The sequence below is a fragment of the Artibeus jamaicensis genome, unplaced genomic scaffold (genome assembly GCF_021234435.1).
Source record: "Artibeus jamaicensis isolate MK-2021 breed Jamaican fruit bat unplaced genomic scaffold, CSHL_Jam_final scaffold_1031, whole genome shotgun sequence".
In the NCBI taxonomy this organism is placed as follows: Eukaryota; Metazoa; Chordata; class Mammalia; order Chiroptera; family Phyllostomidae; genus Artibeus; species Artibeus jamaicensis.
The window spans coordinates 3,858,950-3,880,495 of NW_026522026.1; the positions used below are offsets into that span (position 1 = coordinate 3,858,950).

The 21,546-nt window shown below is 39.8% G+C and overlaps 1 protein-coding gene across 2 annotated transcripts in view; it reads left to right on the plus strand.

The window, feature by feature from the left end:
• The window catches only part of BTC (betacellulin), a 47,244-nt gene extending 36,570 nt beyond the window's left edge, over window positions 1-10,674 (plus strand). For both annotated transcript variants that reach the window (XM_037163507.2, XM_037163506.2), the window contains 3 exons: window positions 5,167-5,313; window positions 7,315-7,410; window positions 8,832-10,674. In XM_037163507.2, the coding sequence (XP_037019402.2) occupies window positions 5,167-5,313; window positions 7,315-7,408 (241 nt within the window). In that variant the 3' untranslated portion in view covers window positions 7,409-7,410; window positions 8,832-10,674. The remainder of the gene's footprint in view (window positions 1-5,166; window positions 5,314-7,314; window positions 7,411-8,831) is intronic.
• The last annotated feature ends 10,872 nt before the right edge of the window (window positions 10,675-21,546 follow it).

The window sequence follows — 21,546 nt, forward strand, 5'->3', positions numbered from 1 at the left end:
CAGGAACACCATCATAATGGTGAAATAACACAGAATCAATGGGAAGTGGAAAAGCATAGGGGTCAGTACACAGATTTTGGAGTCACACCTAAGTTAGGCTTTTGTTTCCGCCAACAGTGGGCAATGCTAACAATGAGTCAGTTACCCTTCCTGAGCCTCAGCTTTTTAAAAAAGTATATTTTATTGATTATGCTATTACATATGTCCCATTTTTCTCCTTTATCCCCCTCCACACTGTATCCCCCTTCCATCCACCATCCCTTCTTTAGTTCATGTCCATGGGTCATACACATAAATCTTTTGGCTTTTCCACTTGGAATACTATTCTTAACCTCCCCCTGTCTATTTTATGCCTACCCATTACACTTCAAATCCCTGCACTTTTCCTCCCATTCTTCCCTTTCCCCCTCCCCCCTGATAATCCTCCATGTGATCTCCATTTCTGTGATTCTGTTCCTCTTATAGTTGTTTGCTTAATTTTTTGTTGTTGTTGATTTTAGGTTCAGTTGTTGATAGTTGTGAGTTTGTTGTCATTTTACTGTTCACAGCTTTGATCTTTTTTTTCCTAGATAAGTCCCTTTAACATTTCATATAATACAGGCTTGGTGATGATGAACTCCTTGAATTTGATCTTATCTGAGAAGCACTTGATCTGCCCTTCCATTCTAAATGAAAGCTTTGCTGGATAGAGCAATCTTGGATGTAGATCTTTGGATTTCATGACTTGGAATACTTTTTTCCAGCCCCTTCTTGCCTGCAAGGTTTCTTTTGAGAAATCAGTTGGTAGTAGGTACTCCTTTGTAAGTAACTGTCTCCTTTTCTCATGCTGCTTTTAAGGTCTCTCCTTATCTTTAATCTTGGGTAATTTAATTACGATGTGTCTTGGTATGTTCCTCCTTGGGTCCAACTTCTTTGGGACTCTCTGAGCTTCCCAGACTGCCTGGAAGTCTATTTCCTTCACCAGGTTGGGGATGTTTTCCTTCATTATTTTTTCAAATAAGTTTTGAATTTCTTGTTCTTCCTCTTTTCCTTCTGGCACCCCTATGATTCATATGTTGGAACGTTCAAAGTTCAAAGTTGTCCCAAAAGTTCCTAAGCCTCTTCTCATTTTTTAAAATTCTTGTTTCTTCATTTTGTTCTAGTCAAATGTTTATTTCTTCCTTATGTTCCAAATCATTGATTTGAGAGTCCCAGTTTTCTTCCCTTCACTGTTGGTTCCCTGTGTATTTTCCTTTATTTCACTTTATATAGTTTTTATTTCTTCCTTTATTTTGCCTCTGTACTCAATCATTTCTGTGAGCACCTCGATTACCAGTGTTTTGAACTCTGAATCTGATAAGTTGGCTATTTCCCCGTTGCTCAGTTGTTTTTCTGGAGTTTTGATCTGTTCTTTCATTTGAACTATATTTCTTTGTCTCAGTGCACCTAATATGTTGTAAGAGGTGGAGCCTTAGGTATTCCCCAGGGCGAGGCAACCTACTTCTCTGCATTGTGGCACTGTGTGTAGAGGAGGGGTCAGAGAGAGAAAGATGCTGCTTGCCTAGCTCTCACCCCACTTTCAGCCACTTCCCCCACTACCCACACACAAATTGCACCTTCCTAGTGCTGATTCCCTGGTGAGTGTGCTTGTGTAAAGTCTAGGACCCTGTGGGTCCTTCAAATGGACCCTCATGCAAGACTGAGAGTTTCTCCTACCACTGCAACCTCCACAGGTTTTTAGAGCCAGAGATTTTGAGGCCTTATTTCCCAGCACTGGAACCCTGGGATTCATGGTGTATCTCAGTCCCCAATTATTCTTCCTGACTTATCCTCACACAAATGTGGGGCCACCTAGTCAGCCAGCCACCAGCTTGCCTCAGTCCTCTCTGTCCCTGGCTGCCTGCCTCCTCCCGTTGCACCAGTATGGATGAATGTTTCTTCTTTAACTCCTTGGTTGTCAGACATCTATACAGTTTGATTTTCTGGCAGTTCTGGTTGTTTTTGTTTTTAAATTGGTTGTTGTCCTTTTGGTTGTGTGAGGAGGCAAAATGTATCTACATATACCTTCATCTTGGCTGGACCCGAGCCTCAGTTTTATCTACTATAAAATGGGCTGATAACATCTTTCTCTGAAGTATTGAAAATTAGACAAAATAAACACATTATGCAAAATTGCTTATTATGGCACTAAGCGCAGAGTAAATGTTCTGTAAATCATACTGTGAGATGAAGGGGAGATATTGAACCTAGTAGTCCTGACTTTCTAGGTGACTTGGAGTAGCATGGATTCAGGCAAAACTGTCCTGCTTGTGGTGACTGTGCTATTGTGGAAACCGGAAATATCTCCTTTTGCTTGGAATCACAGGAGTTTGTGGATTCTTGTTTTTAGACAAATACCACAGTGTGTTTCAAGTACCTTTAATCCTCTATCAGCCTATTCTGTATTTTCATGGAATGTGGGTGATTTGATTCCAGAGACAGGATTTTTATTTATTTATGCTGCACACTTTACTTAAGCGGTAATAGATGTAGGTTGAGGCATGAACTTGGGTGCTAACTTCCTGCATTTGAGTCCTAGCCCCACTCGCTCAATTTCTCTATAGCTCAGTTTCTGCATCTGTAAAATGGATTAATAATTAGACCTGCCTCAAAGGTTGTTTTAAGAATCAATTGAATTAATACTTATAAATCTCCTGGAAAAGTGTCTGTTGATTATTTCAGAACAGTGATCCCAAATCTGATTTTGCAGAGTCCATAAGGGAAATGAGCATCTTTAAAATTTATTTTAGATTTTATTTGATTGATTTTTACTATAATAACTAATTTATTCAGCATTTAGTAAACATCTACTAGGAACTTGTACCCTTGCCTCATTCTCTCCCATTGAAATAACCATCAGCACATAGGTTATTACAGATCTGATGAGAATAAAGTAACATGAGAGCCCCTCTGACTGGTAAGACTTCACCCTCCGGCATGGCTCATGGGTTACAACTTGCAGGAAGTACTGCTCACTGAGAAATCCAATTAAAGTGTGGTTAAGCCACAGAACCCAGAATTTACACTTAGAAAAACATTCTAAAAGAGCATCAAGTAATTGCTGTGTATTCAATGGGCAAAATTATTGTTTAAAAATGCCACATTTAGTAAACTTGTTAGAGGAACATTTAAGCTCATCGGAAAACACTATATTTATAAGATTTTAGTTATGGACTTAAAAAGAAGACTCTTTAAAAAACTTCATCCTACACATGCTATTAAAAGTGATTTTCCCCCAGTGCCAGGCCCAGGTGCAATATTTTGAAATATTTCTCAGTCTTTTCCCCTTATTTTAACCTGGCAGTGATGACACCTAGCTCCCTGGCAGGCAGCAGCTGTCTATCACAGATCCCAGGGCCCTTCGGCAGTAGGTGGCATTAGGTGCCTTTGTTGCAGCGCCTGCATCAAACCTCACCTTTCAAGCATGGTTGTGACTGAGCTTGTTTTTTGTTTCATTTTGTTTATTTTCGTAGCATTGTATCAGCTACAATATTGGCATTAAGAGATCTCCTTATTTGTGAATCCAGGCTTTGCGGGAACTAACTGTTCTGGCCCTTGTCAAACATACAGGGCGGAACAGCCTGGCAGTCGATCTTTTCTCACAAAACAAAAAGTAAAACAAAACAACAAAGCAAAGATTGCACAGAAGTTATTTTTTAAAGAAGTCGGGGATATCTGAATGTAAAACTTGTATTAATGTAATAAAAGTTAAAAATAACTTTTAAAAATAGAAACTTAATTTCCTCCTTTTCAGATTTACCGTATTTTGCCTTATATAATGTGCACTTTTTTGCCCAAATGAGGGAAAAATAAGGACGCACATTATACATGGGTAGTGCTAATTCCATATCTATCAGTGTTTTAAATTCTTTTATTTACGCTTAAGCATTAAAAGTCAATTATTTAACTCTAGAAAGCAATAATGATATCTGTATGCAAAAGAATACCCTGGAACATGATAACCAGTCTTGTTTCTAAATATAAATGAATAAATAATTGAATTTAAAATTAAAAAGGAAAGTTTTTTTCCTAAAGCCTGGGCCAAAACCATGGGCACATATTACACAAAAGCACGTTAATGCACAGCAAAATACAGTATATAATATGACCAATATCTTTGTGTTTTTAATGAGTCTGAAAAAAAAGAACAATACTTTTAACTGATGTTATAATATATAATTTCAGCTTCAAATGTCCTCAAACTTCTTACATTCCTTGTAAGCACATGACACACTTCTTCAGAGAATAGTGTGGATAGTCCTCATGTCGCTGAGCCTTGAGCTTCTTGAGTATTGCTCACACAAGACTTAGCTGGTCAAAAAGACCCTTAACTGTCACCTCAGACCTGGGGCATCAGTTGCGTTGACGTGAATTCTGAGACTGTATTGGCAGAGACTTGAGAAAAGGAGGAAAGTGAAAGCTTCTTGGGGACACTTGTTGACTTCTAGTCACTGCAGTCTATTGGGTCATGGACACAGGGAGACCATTTAGAAGAGTAGAGGGAATGGTGTCCAGATCCAAAAATGCGACCTTAGAGGATCAGATAAAGGAACTAGAAACCAGTGTTCTGGGGGATGTAGTTGGGGAGGTGGTGACTACAAGAGTAACAGAAGAGTATGACCTGCTTGTGACACCTGTAAGCAGTGGGACTAGAACTGACGGAGGCAAGTCACAGAGGGAGAGAGAGGGATTGTGTTGAATGATACTTACGGAACTTTTATATGTAGGCAGATATCTATGGACTTGCATGCACATTACCACGTTTGATCATATAAAACAGTATAATTTTTAAATAAATTATATTAAGAGAACTTGGGTGCACTGAAACTGTTTATATGCTCTATGATGACATGGGAAATTCTGGGGATTTTGAACACTCAGAATCTAAAATTTCAAACTAATATAGAAAATTGTCAACATCCCTATTTATTTATAGTAGACATATTGTTAATAGTGTTAAGCGATGACATTTCCACCAAAGAAAGAGGAATTACTCATGAACACAATAACATACAGGTATTTAACATTTTTAAAGCAATTGTATTCTTTATAAATTACAAGTGATGAAAACAGTTTATTCTAAACAGAAGTAGAGATTCCTAAAAGTCGTATTTTTCACTGTGTCATGTTCTTCTTTTATTTTTATAGCTGTGATGAGGGCTACACTGGGGAGAGATGTGAGAGAGTTGACTTTTTTTACCTGCGAGGAGACACAGGACACATTTTGGTGATTTCTCTGACAGCAGCTATGGTGACCATGATCGTCCTGGTGGTCGGCGTCTGCACATGCTGTCAGTGAGTGTTTGCCATTTAATTTTAAGTAAACCTGAACAACAGTATCTTGCTGACTCTTCCTTTCCTTTCCTCTCTTATTCCTAACGTTTCTTTTTTCTTTTTTGTATTTAAATATTAACTCACTTTCCCAGGTTTGCCATTATTTATATTAAAGGATTTATCTATGATAAAACACATGATATATGATATTTGTCATTTTACTGAGCACAATTATTTTAATTAAAAATGAAATTTGTATAAATCTCCTAATTTAAGAAAAACAATCATTTAGTCCTAAAGTTAATCATATTTTATGGGAGTTTGTTAGTAGGCTAAATAAGACTGTTTTCTCAAGCTGTACCATGATAAACTGACTTTGCAAGGTGGGAACACACAAACACAATTTTTTTTCTGGGCCACATCAAAATAATGAATTGAATTTACAAATTATAATTATACCCTTGTTATTCCCAGTTACTTTTCACTATATACCACAATTTTGGGACTCAAGAAACATTTTGCTTTTGTTTGAGAGAGAGCGGCTTGGTACAGAACTTAAGGTACTTTTGGAAACCCATCGAATTGTTTGTCAGACTCCCTGGTACTAAGCTAAAAAGTCTTCAGGAGCTATTCTCCTGTCTAGAGAAGCTAGTGCCTCGGAACAGCTACAGTTTCTTCTGGTCCACGGCACAGACAAAAAGGCCTCTCATGGCTCCTTTCTTCCCAACCTTCAGGAAGGGGAAATTCAAGCAGAGGTCCTGGGAGGCATTGATTCCTGTTCCCGCCATTGAGTATCTTTGAGACCTTGGAGAAATTTCTTAACATCTTAAACTTTTAGTTTTATTTCTGTAAAAGGAGAAGATTAAACCAGATCATGTGCAGGATAAAATTGAAAGTTATTTTTTTATTTTACCTTCTTAATGGCAAAAGGGAGTTTCGATAATGCCAGGTTTAGAGCAGGGCAGCTGTTGGACAGAAGCAGGAAACTTTATTACATTAATTTTTAAAATTTTAATAGCTCATTTTATTGTATTTTTTCCTATTTTTCCTATTTTTAATGTATAAAAATGCATTACATTAATGTAAAAATTTTATTACATTAATTTAAATTTTTTAATAGTTCATTTTTATTGTATTTTTCCCACTAGTATTTATTCCCTCTTCCACCTTGGCCCACCCCCTCTCCTCCGCAATCACCACACTGTTGTTCATGTCCATGAGTTCCTTTTTTTTTTGCTCGATTCCTCTACCTCCTCACTTCCTGCCTGGAGCCGTCAGCCTGCGCTCCATCTATGAGTCTGTGTCTGTTTTCCAAGTTGGTTCAGTTTGTTCATTAGATTGCACATATGAGTGAAATCATATTTGCCTTTCTCTGACTGGCTTATTTCACTGAGCATAATGTTCTCCAGGTCCATCCATGCTGTTGCAAAGGGTAAAATTTTCTTCTTTTTTACAGCTGAGTAAAATTCCATTGTGTGAATGTCCCATAGTTGTTTTATTCTCTCATCTGATGAGCACTTGAGCTGCTTCCAAATCTTGGCTATTATAAATAATGCTGCAGTGAACATGGAGATGTTGAATTTGATTTGAGAAAACGGGACTACAGTCCAACTTTCTTAATGAGTCTGGCAGTTTAACTAATATATCCAGAAGTGCTCTTGGTTTTCTTATGTCTATTTCCAATGTGACTATATCATGTTTACACATTAAATAATGCCCTATCAGTTTTTGTAAAATGACTTTTTCTGAAAAATGTTCGTGTACTAACCAAGCTCCATCAACACTCTGGTACCATAGTCTTTCTATTTATATAGCTGTGCTCTATTCCACTATTGCTCACTGTAGCTATCAACAGCCTAGGGAAAGAGATGGTTTAATGGGAAATCTCAAATATTTAAGAAAAAAGGAACCTATGCACTCTGAACAGTCTAGAAATAAAGTCATAGGCTGCTCTCTTGATGATTAATTTTGTCTTCACATGAACTAACAGGCCCATGCTAATTTCTAACACCATTTTCCAAGTCCTCTTCGAAGGAAAAAGAAAGAAGATATAACAAATCTTGGTAAAGATATAAATCCTGTAAATGAAGATATTCAAGAGACTAGTATTGCTTAATGGTGAGTATGATAAAGTTGGTAGATGGGAAACTATTCAGGTGCCATTTCTGGGGAAATGGGGTTCAATTACATTTAGTAAATCATTGATTGGAGCTTATGATTAAAAACATCTAAAAATAAATAGATTTTTTTCATACACTCTGCATTCAAATAAAAATTTTCCTATGTATTTCTTTGGCATGTTATCACAGAATTGCATGCATGTGGAAGAGAAGACTTCTGTATACTTTCTCTAATGTACAAGATCAATCGGTTTTCTAAATTTGCATGGTTGTATAGTTATTTTCTATTTTTCTTCCTCATTTTGGGGCATGAAGAGCAGGTATTTTAGTTTAGTCATCTCACATTGAAAGGAAATAACAATAGTAATGTTAGATTAGTAGTTTCATTTATCAAGCAGTTACCATATGCCAAACACCGTCCTGCAGTCATTAAATGTTGTATCATTTAGTGTCCCAGCAGGAATCACAGATCCTCTGGGGTAATCCAACAAACAGATTTCGATGAAGGGACTGGGATGGGCATAGGGATAGTAGGGGTGGGGTTGGGGAAACCCACAAGAACATAGAGGCTCCTGGAGCCCAACCATGGCAGGAGGCTCCATCCCTCCCATGCCCACAAGGGCTGGGGTTGTGTTCCCTTGACATTGAGAGGTGGGCTGCTAAAGGGCTCACCAGACATGAGCTGTTGCTGTGGAAGGAAATAACTACTGCTGGAGCCTGAACAAAGAGGGAGGCAAGAAATGGAGAAAATACCCCAAACTTTCTCTCTTCCTCCCTTCAGGTCTTCAGCAGGTGCCTCCCACTGGCTAAACCCAACAAGAACCAGGAATGCAAGGGAGCCCTTGTAATGCAGTCTGTAGAGTAAATCCCCAGGAGGGCACAGTAGGACAGAGAAGGGCTGCAAGGGAGCAAAGTGAACATGGCCAGCACAACCAGCCACGGTCAAGTTGGCTGTAATAGCATCAAACACAACCAAACTGATTTAAAATGAAAGAAGTGTTTGGTGCACATGAACTGGCAATCCGAAGGGAAGGTAGTCTTCATGTTTGGTTAATTCAGAGGCCTCCACACAGGAAAACATGATTTCTTTCTATCTGCTCACTGTCTGAAGAGGTGGCTTCAACCGTGACTAGTTCCTGTTAGGCCAATAGTAATCTGGGCTACATGCTTCCTCGTTCACATTTGGCCAGAGAGAGGCAGTGACTTTCCATTGCTCTCCCAGCTTTACAAAGAATCTTCTGTCCCAGAAACTCCCAGATGATTAATGGGGCATAGTAAATGCTTCACAGGAAATTACAATGTTCTCCTACACTAATGAATTGGAAACCGAATCACTGGCTCCAGATTGGGGGCGGGGGGGTGGGGGAGATACATAGTACATTTCTTTTAAATAGCCTGCTCTTTCATTCTTTTTCCTAGAGTCTATGAAGGTGCCTTCAGGCTGGTGGCAAGATACAAAATGCCTTGTTCAATTGAAAATGTACAGAATGTATCTCAGGAAACAAGCTAACAAAATGAGTTTTAAGTCATGTATTTACGTTTGTAATAGATTGTGCTGTTTACTATTGTTCTTATAATAATAATAAATTTTATTATTGTTTAGTAATTGGGGAAAAAGCACCCAGTTAATATGAGAAATATTTATCAACTTCCACTTAAATTTTGTCATCAGGATCACTAAACAAAAAGGAACAGTAGGAAGGAGTTTAGATCTTAGAAATTGCGTTAATAATACATCTCCCATTCGTACAACACCATGTGCTGAGAGTTTGAAATATATTATTTCCTCTAATCCTTTCAAGAACTTTTGAGATATCTATTATGATCCTCACTTCCCATCTATGGAAACAGACCCAAAGAAGTCAAGTAATTTAATCCAGATTTGCAGAGTTAGGAATTGGTAGAGCTGAACCTGAAACCAAGTTTACCCAATTCAACATTTGTGCTCTGAACCATCATTTTCATTCGTTAGACTTACTGCAACCTAACTCACTAACATAAACCAAACACTTTTCCACTGAACTGTGTTTTGCTGTGACTGAGATGCTGGCATCATTTTCCTGCAGAAACTGAGAATACAGAGTCCTGAGCATACATTACTGTTAACCACCGTGTTTTCTGTATCACTGAATCACTGACTTGTATTATGTTTCTTTGCTCCCTTATAAATGCCCAGAGGCATGAATAATTCTTACGTTAATAAAGCAAACAGATTTTTGCCCCCTAAGGTAATGAATAGAGGTATGGAAAGGAAATGCCTGACAGTCTTTAAGCTCCAGTGCTCATGCTCACTAAAGTATTAACAGCATCACCGGAAGATGCTGTTGATACCAGGATAAAGGTCAATGAGAGCATAGCAGAGCCCAGGCAGAGACTGGTTATAACCACATCCTCATTTTTGTTCTTCTAATAAGCAGTAACTGTATTTACTCTCAGGTGAACATTGCTGCAATGAAATCAGGTCTCTACATCTATTACTTGAGACCATCTTTCCAAATTCTCCTTTAACTCCCTAGTACACTTAATAAGGACTTTTTAAAAACTGAAAAAGCAAAATCTACATTTAGAATATGGAACTTTCTATATTGCCTGGGTAGATCTTTTACAAAAACAGATGAAAGATGTTCCCAAATTATTGTACCTTGGCTGTTGCACCTGTCAGCCAAGCAGCTTCCCTTCCAGAATCTCTGTAAATGTTCCTGTAAGTGTAGACTTTATGTACAAAGTGAAGTGGAGAATTCAGACAAAAGGTGAAGTTGTGTATCACCTTCTCTCCTGCATTGCGTTTTACGTGAGACTGAGGCTGTGCCTCTGTGTAACACAGACATAGCTCCAATAACAATGAGAGCTAACTCAAACAACAGATAATGTACTATATCTATTTTTTCTCCTTACTGAATAACAAGCCTTACAACGGGATTATATACAACTACTTCATGTTGTAAATGTTTTATTTCTAAGTCTCCATATGGACTGATTTCATGCCCTTTCTTTGACACTAAGAATGCTCACAAATGCTTGTTTGAGCATTAAAAAATGATAAGGTATACATGTTTCTTCTTTCCTGAACACATGTTGGTTGACCAGTGGAATCTCTCAAGTCAGTTCAGACTGGAGAATTTTGTTTTGACTTTGAACTGTTAATGTTATCTCTTGAAAGTTGGTAGGCCTGATGTCAACGAAGAACTCAAAGGACTTTCATATCTTTTCAACATGTATTTATAATTGTTTTGAATATATTAAATGACCCTGGATATATAAGCTGTCAATATTATCAAATAATAAAATAAATTTATTTTTAAAACAAAATGAACACACATATACTTGTGAATTTTCTACTGGTACCATGCATTAAGAGAAATAAATTTGAATATTAGTGCTTTGAAAAACTGCATATGTTATAGAGACCACCATTAATATATTTGAAATAGTCCATTCTGACCATACGTTTTCCTTAGAAACTAAAGAATTTGGAAGTGTGGTGGACACACCTGTGGGATGGTCTGCCCCACAAGCTGGCCATATTCTAAGCCCTACTTCCAGTTGCATTGGGCTGGGCTAAGGTGAGCACTTAATGCACACAGGCCAACTAGAGTCATTCCTGGGAGGATTGGGAACTCGAACCGAAGTTAGTCTCTTTTGGGTTCTTGGAGTACAATAAAACTGCATTTTGAAGCTATGGGGAGGCAGGTTTTTCTTTACATGGATCAGAAAAGCAAAGAAAGCTGACCAGAGAGAACAGAGATGAGACTCAAGTTTCCCAACAGTCTAGTCCGTAGTCCATGTATTCTCCAAGTTTAGCCTCATTCTGTTCTGTCTGTGGTCTCTCAGAGACATGCTATCTTTATAATAAATTCCTCATTTGGCTTAAGCTAGTTCTATTTGGGTTTCTGTACCCTGGAACAAAGATCCTAATTTCAGTGCATCATGAGATTGTGGACAACAGTTTGTTTCTTAAAGCAGAAATAACATCCTCTATTAAAGAGAATGTCCACTAATTAACACAGTGCCTTCAACTGTATTAGAGGAACAGTTCTTATATTCTGCCTTCACATACAGCCATCAAAGATGACTGCTGCAGCAGAGGGCAGGGAGACAGAGCAGGGAGCTCGGCAGGCACTGTTGTATTCCAGGCAATGTGCTTCCCCCAGTAATAAATGCTGAGGAGTAAGACATGGTCCCTTAGCAAGCTTGCACTTTAGTGGGAGGAGCAGCTACTCACTAATCACTTCCATCCAACTTGGTGCTCTAAAAGAGGCCGGAGATATGATGGGATCAGAGAGGAGAATGACTACACCAAGAGAGCTTGGAAGAAACAGGGAAGGCTCCTGAAGGAAAGTACATCTGAACTGGACCGGCTCTGAGATGTAAAGGTCTCTGCTCCAAGTCCACGGAAAGGGCAGATATTTCTTGGATCCTCGTCAAATTCTACAGAATTCATCTTAAATTTTACCAGTGGAGGGACCAGCAATGTTGTTACAAGGAAATAAAAGAACAGAAGAAATCAAGGTCTCACATGTTGTTCTAGAATACCCTGGGCATGACGAGGTAATGGATATGGGCATGTGAACTACGACATGAGTAGTTCCTGGTTCCAATGATGTTACATCTTAAGTGATGGGCTGAGATGGGGGAGATCTATTTATTTCTTTGTTGAAGTGGATTATTGGGCCTTTCACAGTTTCCACTTCATGTCACTGCTCATGATATAGGCAAGTCACATAGATAGTGGAGTAAAATGTTCTGGGTCGGATAACTTCGATAAGGCCCCAGTTTGTGCGACAGTCTGTGAAGGAAGTCCAGGACATAGTTCAGTGCCCATGGCTTTAAGACCTAGCTATTACATTAAAGAGAACTTTTTTAGAGTATATTCTGCTTATACTTTGATATGAATTTATTCAAAAATATTTATTTATTAAGAACCTACTAAGTGCCAAGTACCTTACATGCCAAAGTTACTTCAGTGAACAAAATGGTTAAAAAATCTGTCACCTCAAGGGTTTGATCTCCAAAATACATAAAGAACTCACATGATTCCACTCCAGGAAGACAAACAACCCAATTAAAAATGGGCAAAGGGCCTGAACAGACACTTTTCCAAGGAGGACATACAGAGGGCCCAGACACATATGAAAGGATGTTCTTCATCACTAGCCATCAGAGAGATGCAAATTAAAGCCACAGATACTACTTCACACTGGTCAGAATGGCCATCATAAGCAAAGCAACAAAAAAAAGTGCTGGCAAGACTGTGGAGAAAAGGAAACCCTAGTACACTGTTGGTGGGAATGCAGACTGGTGCAGCCACTGTGGAAAACAGTATAGAATTTCCTCACAAAACTAAAAATGGAACTGCCTTTTGACCCGGCAATTCCACTGTTGGGATTATACCCTAAGAATCCTGAAATGCCAATCCAAAAGAATTAATGCACCCCAATGTTCACAGCAACACAATTTACAATAGTCAAGTGTTGGAAACAACCTAAGTGTCCATCAGTAAATGAGTGGATCAAAAAACTGCGGCACATTTACACAATGGAATTCTATGCAGCAGAAAGAAGGAAGGAGTTCCTACTCTTTACAACAGCATGGATGGATCTGGATAGCATTATTCTAAGTGAAATAAGCCAGGCAGTGAAAGACAAATACCATATGATCTCACCTATAAGTGGAACCTAATAAAAAAACAAAAAAGCAAGCAAAATATAACCAGAGACACTGAAATAAATAATAACCTGACAGTAACCAGAAGGGAAGTGGGAGGTGATAACAGAGGAAATGGGGGAAGGGTCATCAAAGAACACATATAAAGGACTCATGGACAAAGTCAAAGGGCAGTAGGATCAAGGGTGAGAGATGAGGATGGCTGGGGGTGGGGGGAAAGTGGAGACAACTGTACTTGAACAACAATAAAAAGGAGAGAGAGAAAAAGGGAAAAAGGCAAAAAAAATCTGTCACCTCACGCGGCTCATGTTCTAGTGGATACAATCTTTCGTAGCATGGAATTTAAGCCGGGCTTGTCCAAGAAGTTATGTTACCCAGAGGACTTTGTCACCAGACCCCTGACCCGTCCTGCTGTCTTGGAGAGTGGGACTCCAGAAGGGCACTCACAGGAGAGCTCAGTACGTGGTGGGAGCAGCAGGTTTCCCTGGACCCCAAGGAATTCACATGCGGGTATTTTAGTAACGACTCTCAAGAGCAAGAAAGGCTAACTATGTTTCTTTGGGGTAAAAATCTTGGTTTATACATTTTTTTCTTTTTGCTGCAAATGGGTATTGCATTTGGGCATCTGTTCTTCTTCAGCGAATCCTTCAAGCTTCAAAGCATTTTTCTGCAAAGGAACCTGGTCCATGCGATCAGCTTTGGCAGCTGAGTGTTAGTTAATGCCAGAACATAACGTGCAGTAGGCTATTCTTGCCTGTCTGCTAATGTTCCTGGGAATGTGTGTCTCATAGTGCCATCCAGTTGGCATGTCTATGAGCTCACTCTTCCCAGGACCTGTCAGCCATCGGTGTTTGAAGCAGTCTGAAATTCTATATTAACAACTAAATAAACTATAAACCCCCCAAAGCAAGTTCAGCAATTATGTCAAAGAGATAAATTGTTAGGAATATTTCTGCTATTGAAAATTTCAAAATACAGATATCTGGGTATATGTATTTTATACTTACTGTTGGCATGAGTATAATAAGTATTGATAAAATATGTTTTTAAAAGATTTGTTTCCTCCATGTATTTTTATTCTTACACATTTAAGTTACAAAAAAATAACACTAAATGTGCATCACAGATACTTCAAGAGGTACCTCTCTTCAAGAGGTATTTTCTTTGTTTTTCTTCAGTTTATTTAAAAGAAGTCAGATAGCCCTGGCTGGGCTGCTCAGTGGGCTGCAGTACTGTTCTGTACCCCCCAAAAGGTGAGTCTGATTGCCCATCAGGGCACATCCCTCGGCTGCGGGTTCCATCCCCAGGCAGGGCACATATGGGGGGCAACCAATCGATTTTTCTCACATGGATATTTCTCTCTCTCTCATGCTCTCTTTCTCTCAAATCAATAAACATATCTTCAGATGAAGATAAAAAATAAAAATAAATAAAAGAAGTCAAACAAAATTCTTCATAAACACACAACTTCTTAAGGTTGCTTTTTGTAACACATGTAGTTATTCTTAGCAGATGTACGCAGAATAATAAAATGTTTTGAAACTCTGCAATCCAAACTAGACAACATTTTGTCAGATGCTCACTTTTAGTAAGAAGTGAGAGAGTTTTTATTGGACTTGCTCTGTGAAACCTTTTTAAAAATATTACAATGTGTCAACTTTTAATAAAACCGTTTCTAGCATATTTTTAACAACCTAGGAGCATTTGTTTACTCAATGAACTGGAACTAGCAATTCCCCAAAAATTACTTACACAGTGTGTTTTGTTTGCTGGCTGGCTTTATTCTTACTGTTAATCTAGTCTGGGGTACTTGCCACCACCCCACGGCCTCCTGACTTTAGATGCCCAGCAGTATGTGAACCCTCAACCAAACCGGTGCTCCTGATCATTCTGTAAATGGCGTAGGGATTGGAGGAACTTGCCCCTGAGCTGTTACAATGCACAAGCTAAATGGGCACAGGATCCTTCCTCAGACAGATCTGGGCTCAGTCCCAGGTCTGTCATTTACTGTGAGGCCCTGGGCGAGTTACTGAACCCCTCTCCTGTTCTCACTAACGAGGTGGAGATTAATAATAAATAGTGGGCTGGGTGGATTAGATGAGGTAATTACACCACCTGGAATACTTGAAGCACTCTCTGGATAAGGTTTCAATTAGTGTTAGTTTTTATTAGTATGATCAATGATAAGAGTGATGATGATGGTGATAGTGCTAATAAGACTAATAAGTCTTAACTGAAAACAAGGAATTCTATTCTTAACTAAGTCACTGCACTAATACAGTGAAAACACTGTGTTTTCAAAGATGCATGATCTCCGTGGAAAGAACGTCTTCCTGCTCTTGCCTGAACAGCCAAGGTTAGGTGATGAATTCCCACACAGTGACAGGCCCAATAAAACTGCCTCATTTCTCTCCCTATATTTGTTCTTTCTCCCTTCCAAGTTGCCCCCTTGAAGTATTCAATAAGAAAATTAAGAAAGAATTATTACATTGCTATCAAGAATGAACAAAGGCCTAGTCAGTTTTAAATTATGCTGAGATAAATTAGCTATTTGGGGAAGTGGAGTCTGACTTCACTACTTGTAGCCTCAACATCATTGATTGTGTTAAAAATAGCTTCATCCAGAAACTAGGAATAACCTCTCATATTTGTTATGCACAGTGTGCTTGCGCAGTAAGAATATTCACACCCATTTACTCGATGAAAACCCTTAAACTCAGGAAGCTTAGGTTTTTAATTTACTAGTAAATCATTGTCATGTGCCTCTTAACTTTGGTATTTCAGGCGTTGAAATAAAAGGGCACTGAAATTATCCACTTTCTAAATTGAAAGAAATGGAAATGTATTGTTCTGAACTCTGCCAATTGGCTAAATAAATGATTACTAAGACCATATGGTTGCCAAAGCTTTGAAACACTTAAAAAAGTTTTAAAAAAAAGAACAGGAATAAAGTAACAGGATTTTATAGGAACCGGCTGACTAGTGTTCTGTTTGTTTGATTGTTTTTATAATTCAATCTTTCAGCCTAATTTAACAGACTTAGCTACTTTTTTCTTAAGTTCAAATATCCGAAAATCAGAGAATAAGACATTAAATAAAACATACTGAGTGAGCAATATGACATGCACACTAACTTAATACCATGCTTTCACTGGACATCATTTAATTTGTCGAGACGAAAACAATTTTCCAACCACAAAGAATATGAAGAGGTAACAGTTTGGTTGTTCCTGAAGCTTTTACAAATAGTAAAGTTTTATACAAATTGATATCATTTAAAAATATTTTTCTAATAACCAAAATTAACTACATATTGCTTGAGTCTCTTAAATTCAAGGGAATTTTGTTAACATAAATTTTACCAACCTAGAGTTTGTCATGATTCAGGAATGCTAGGCACATGTTTACCTTCACAAAACTAAAAAATAATATATTTTTTACAATCATGGGAGAATACACTGAAAATTACACTACAGAAGCAGCACCTTTTTTGTGATTTATCACCTCATGTGACTTCAGCTTCATGTTTGAAATCAAACTCATCATTTTTGTAAACTACCTTCAGATTCCAAATTCAACTGATTAAGTATTTCCAAAATCTGACAATGAGCAACACACAACAGTGTTTAAAGTACAAGGAGGCAAAGAGAAAAATAGAAGACAGTGAATCGTTTCAAGTAAGAAAAACAAAATATAGTTGTAACAATAGTTGTAATAAAAAGCATCATAAGTTCATTCATTCACACAATGCACATTCAGTCTTTACTATGTGCATAGCATAGTGCCAAGAACTGAGGATTACAGACTAAATTAGACTTAATCCATGTCCCCCCAAATTTGTTGTTTAGCAAAGAAGACAAGCATTTACATGTACAAATAGTGCCTTGCTAGTAGGGATTGGAGGGATTGGAGAGGATTTCTCAGAAGAGGTGGCATTGTGCTGAGTGAAATAGGCCAGGTGTTGAAAGACAAATACCATATCATCTCACCTTTAACAGGAAGCTAAACAACAAAACAAGCAAGCAAACAGGATAAAAACAAAGACACTGAAATAGAGAACAAGGGAACAGTGACCAGAGGGGAGAGGAGAGGGAATTTAAGGGGGGAAAAAGGGGAGGGATTTGGAGGAACAAGTATGAAGGACACAGGGACAAGAACTAAGGGGGGTGGAAATGGAAGGGAGGTGGGGAGCACGGGGCGGGGTGGGCTGGGATGGGAGAAATAGAGAGAAAACTGTACTTGAAAAATAACTAAATAAAATTTTAAAAAAAGAAAAATGAAACCATAAAAATAAATAAATAAATAATAAAAAGAAGAGGTGGCATTGATCTAGGCCTGGAAGAATCAGAGGGATGTGATAGGCAAGTACTTGCAAGACATTCCAAGGTTCAAGCTGACATCAAACTAACCCTTTTTCCCACTGAATCACTGTCTCTATGGAGATTCTTTTAGTAACCTCTGTAGCCCACCTTGAAGATGTAGCCCATTGGGTCAGCCTGTGGCCAGGAAAAAGTGTAGAATAATTTCTTCCTGGTTCAGATGCTGCCTCTCCTACTTTTCCCAAAAGTGAATCTTTACCAGACGCTCCCACCGCGTACCCATTTCGTCTGGAAAGGTTTCCCGGGTTGTTCCCAAACCGTTCAAGTTAAGAAAGGTAAGGAGAAATTTGGACCCAATCAGGATCATCTCGGGCCTTTAGTGAGACTCCGAGGCCCTAAGTCTTTTCCCTCTTCTTCCTCTCTCGCACTGTTCTCCCTTCAAGTACCCTGGCCCTCCCTGTTTTCTGGGATCCAGTTCCTTTTTCCTAATCAAGCATCAGCCTCCTTTTATAGAGGATTCAGCAAGCAATGGGGAATGTACACCTGGAGTTCAAGGTAAGTCCAGGTCAAGAAAAGAAGAGCCTTGAGCAGATACAGACACCATGAAGTCACACCTTCAAAAAGAATCACTGAGTACGGGCGATGGACTAAAGGGCCCAGAGCCTGAGGTCTTGAGGAGAAGCTGTCTCTTGACTTGCAGTGCCTTCGTGTGCAAAACTAACATACACGGGGGGATGGAGAGATAGGGGTAAAACCTAGATCCACTTCAAAGAAAAACTAGCTGGTATTGGTGGAAATAAATGAAGAAGGGAAGAGACATAGGTACCTTTGATTCCGTAAGCAAAAAAGAATAGAACACAGAAATGCCATGGTCGTGACAGCAAGAGCAGGGTGAGATGGGACCTGACTTTAGGGAGGCGAGGCAGGTTCCAGCACACGTGCGCTGAGTTTCAGGCTGCTGACGGGACTTCTAAGTTAAGATGTCTTGCTAGTTACTGAAATATATATACACTGTACACAGGTTTAAAATACAGATTTTTCAAAGAAGCAGAACCACAAGTGAATTATGTTTCCAAAGATATGATTATAGAGAAGTAATCTTTGCCCTCAGAGAGGCTGTAAAATCCTTGTAAAGCAATGCAGATTTGTATGTGTGGGTTTCAGGGGAAAAAATGCAACTCACTCCAAATGCTTGTGCAGAAAAAATGTAATAAATTAATGTGGTCCACTAATAATTCATTTTTCCCTCTTGAATATTTATATTCCAGGATGTGTAAAAACAAACTAATTAAATGTTCAGTCTGGTTTAAACTAATGCAGAGAGTCCCTTCCTGAAATTCCTGGCTCCCAGGAATACAAAACCCAGGCTCCCCGAGAGCCCCCACCCCCTCCTGTCCCCCTCACGCAGGTGGTGAGCAGGGATGAGGAAGGGGGCTAAGGCCTCCTGGGGGTCCGTGGGATGCTCTGGCAGGCAGCCACCGCTGTCAGGGTTAGGACTCCTGGCCCACACAGTCGGTGTTCTGCTGGCCCTGGATGCTGCATTCTGAGGCAGGTCCTCAGGGTCCTGTCTTCTGTCCCAGGCGTGACCCCAGGGAGCAGTGACCACCTTGTCCTTGACAACTTGACGTCTCGTATCTTATTGGCTTCTGACCCCTCAGCCTCCCTCTGGCTGCTGACCAGTGGTCTCTCACAGCCTCCATGGTGTTATCTCACTCTGCTGTGTTGGCCCTCGGCTGGGGGTCTTGTTTTCAAGTCAGCATCCAGACCACAAAAACCCAGGCAGCAAGAAAGCTAAGCTTCCTGATCCGAGGTGGCTACCATGGCCAGGGAAGACTAGGGCAGGGTGGTATACTCACTCAGTAAGCCAGAAAGGAAAATTAAAGTTTAAAACTAATAGCCCCTCCACTGCATATCATGTGCATGTTCCTTAGCTGATGGTCATCAGGTTTATCAGACTCTCAGGTGATCTCTTTTGGTCATATGAATTAAGAACCTGTGCAGAGATAAAGGTGGGAAAGTTTGGGTAAGGCCTTGAACCGAGAAAGCAAATGAGAAGAAAGAGGGGCCAGCCAAGGACAGAAAGAAAGGCCAGACACGGGAGGGGAACAAAGAAAGTGCATTGGAAGAAAAACCACAGGAAAAGAGGAAGGAAATGAACTGAGAAGTGCCCTGTGGTGGCATCTGCCACAGGGTGGAACTAAGGAGAATCAGAGGCTTCAACAGGGCAGAAGCAATGATCTCCTCCAGACAATATTGGAAGTTGCAGTTTCCCACCCATTGCAGATGGGCCCCCTGCCGTAAAGCTTGTAGAGTCAATTCTTATTAGATGACTTAAGGAATGTGCACAAGTGCATACTTAATATGCCAGTTTAACTTACACAGAGAGCGGGAGAAGGAGCAGGACGCAGGCGTGAGTGGTGATGGTGGCCACAGTGTGACAGGGTGGTGCAAATGATTTAAGATTTGGAAGATGTTTTGTAAATGTTAAGTTGTTTTGTGAATACTTAGCTGAGAGCCCTTGGTAGAGACATCGGAGGAGCCAATGTGACTGGTAAATAAATTTAGCATAGGCTTGTTGTTATAAAAATCTCTGATTTATCTGGTTAACTGCAACCTCTCTGCTTAATCATATTATGTCAAAAGGTATAATATGAGTTGGTCCTCATGGAGACGAAGGGAGAAGAAATTGGGTAGCATGAGTTCGTTAGTGTTTGTCCAGCACAGCCTGCCGTCAGCTCTGGCCTCTGCAGGGCATTGCAGGAGCAGGTGTCGGCATGTACTGAACTGTCTGAAACAACTAACCTTAGCATAACCACCTCCTTTTCTACATTCCTACATGCATTTTAGGGCACAGGCCTGAGCTTCACCCTACTTTACAGAATCCTTTTCTGCTTACAGTTCTAAATGAGAATCTGCAGAGAATTTGGGAGGTGGAAGAGAACAGAAACTGTTTTCTCTAGCAATAGTTGTAAGCCAGTGTCTGCACAGGTGACAGTGGTTTCCAGGTGTGTTCCTGAGAATCACATGCTCCTGCCTACTCTTCAATCAGTTATACAAGTTTCTAATACATGCAGTATAACTACTCTATCTGGAAATGAGGGGAGACTCTATTACCCTTGCAGATGCCAGAATGAGAATTGGGGCAGCAGCAAACCTCAAAAATATAACTTCTTTTTGCTTTAATTACTGATGCTAATAATTATTAATATTATTACCTAAATATTTCAGTGTTAAGAAGGAGATACCTTAGTGGCCTAGGTTCCATACCCTTAAAAGCAGACTTTGACATGAGTACTTGGGAACAAGTGTTTAGCTGGAAACTAGGTCCAAGTACATAAGTACCAAGGGGAGGAAAAATGACACAGAGAAGGGGAGGAGCTCCACAAAGGTGGGCAAGTGACAGAACTGTGACTCTGCACAACTCAGCTTGTTCCCACTGGGGTCCATTTGAGGAACCATGTAGAGTGCCCCTCAGAAGTGTTCCACCAAGGCTTATGTCAAACAGAGATTGTACACACAGACACCAGCCCCTCGTTGCTTGAGTGCTACCTCTGAGGGTGATATTACATCCCCTGCACTTTTCAGATGTCCTGCTCACTAGCGGAGCAATCCCCCTCCATGGGGAGAAAGCACTCCAGCAGAGATCTGGAGGCACCTGAGGTGGGAGGTGGAGTTTCCGGATCTGTGGGGCTGACCACCAGATGGTGGTGATGGTGTGCAGACATGGGTTCCCTGCAAGTGTGCCCACCTTTCTCTTGGTCCATGACAATATGGACCACGGTGCCCTCTCAGAAATGTACCAGGCAAGTCCCAAAGACAGGCCTAACCCTGTGCGTCTGTGCATTTTAGTGCTTTTACACCAGCCCCTCCTCTCACTCTTCTTCTCTCTTCCAGAAGCTCAAAAAAGAGCAATTGCACACGCCCTCTGGTGGCAGTGTGCACTGGGAAGAGGAGGACGGGACCAGGGATTTGGAGTCGGGGCTGGGTGAGCAGTTCAGCTCTGCGTGGTGTTTTCTCACCAGCATTTTGACATGGGAGACTCTATTATGTAAGTGTATCTTGACAATTTATTTTGTAAGTTAAAAAGTTCTCAGTTTGTCTTGAAAAGGTGAAGTGTGATTCAAGGAGCAGTGAATTTTTCTCTAAATTTC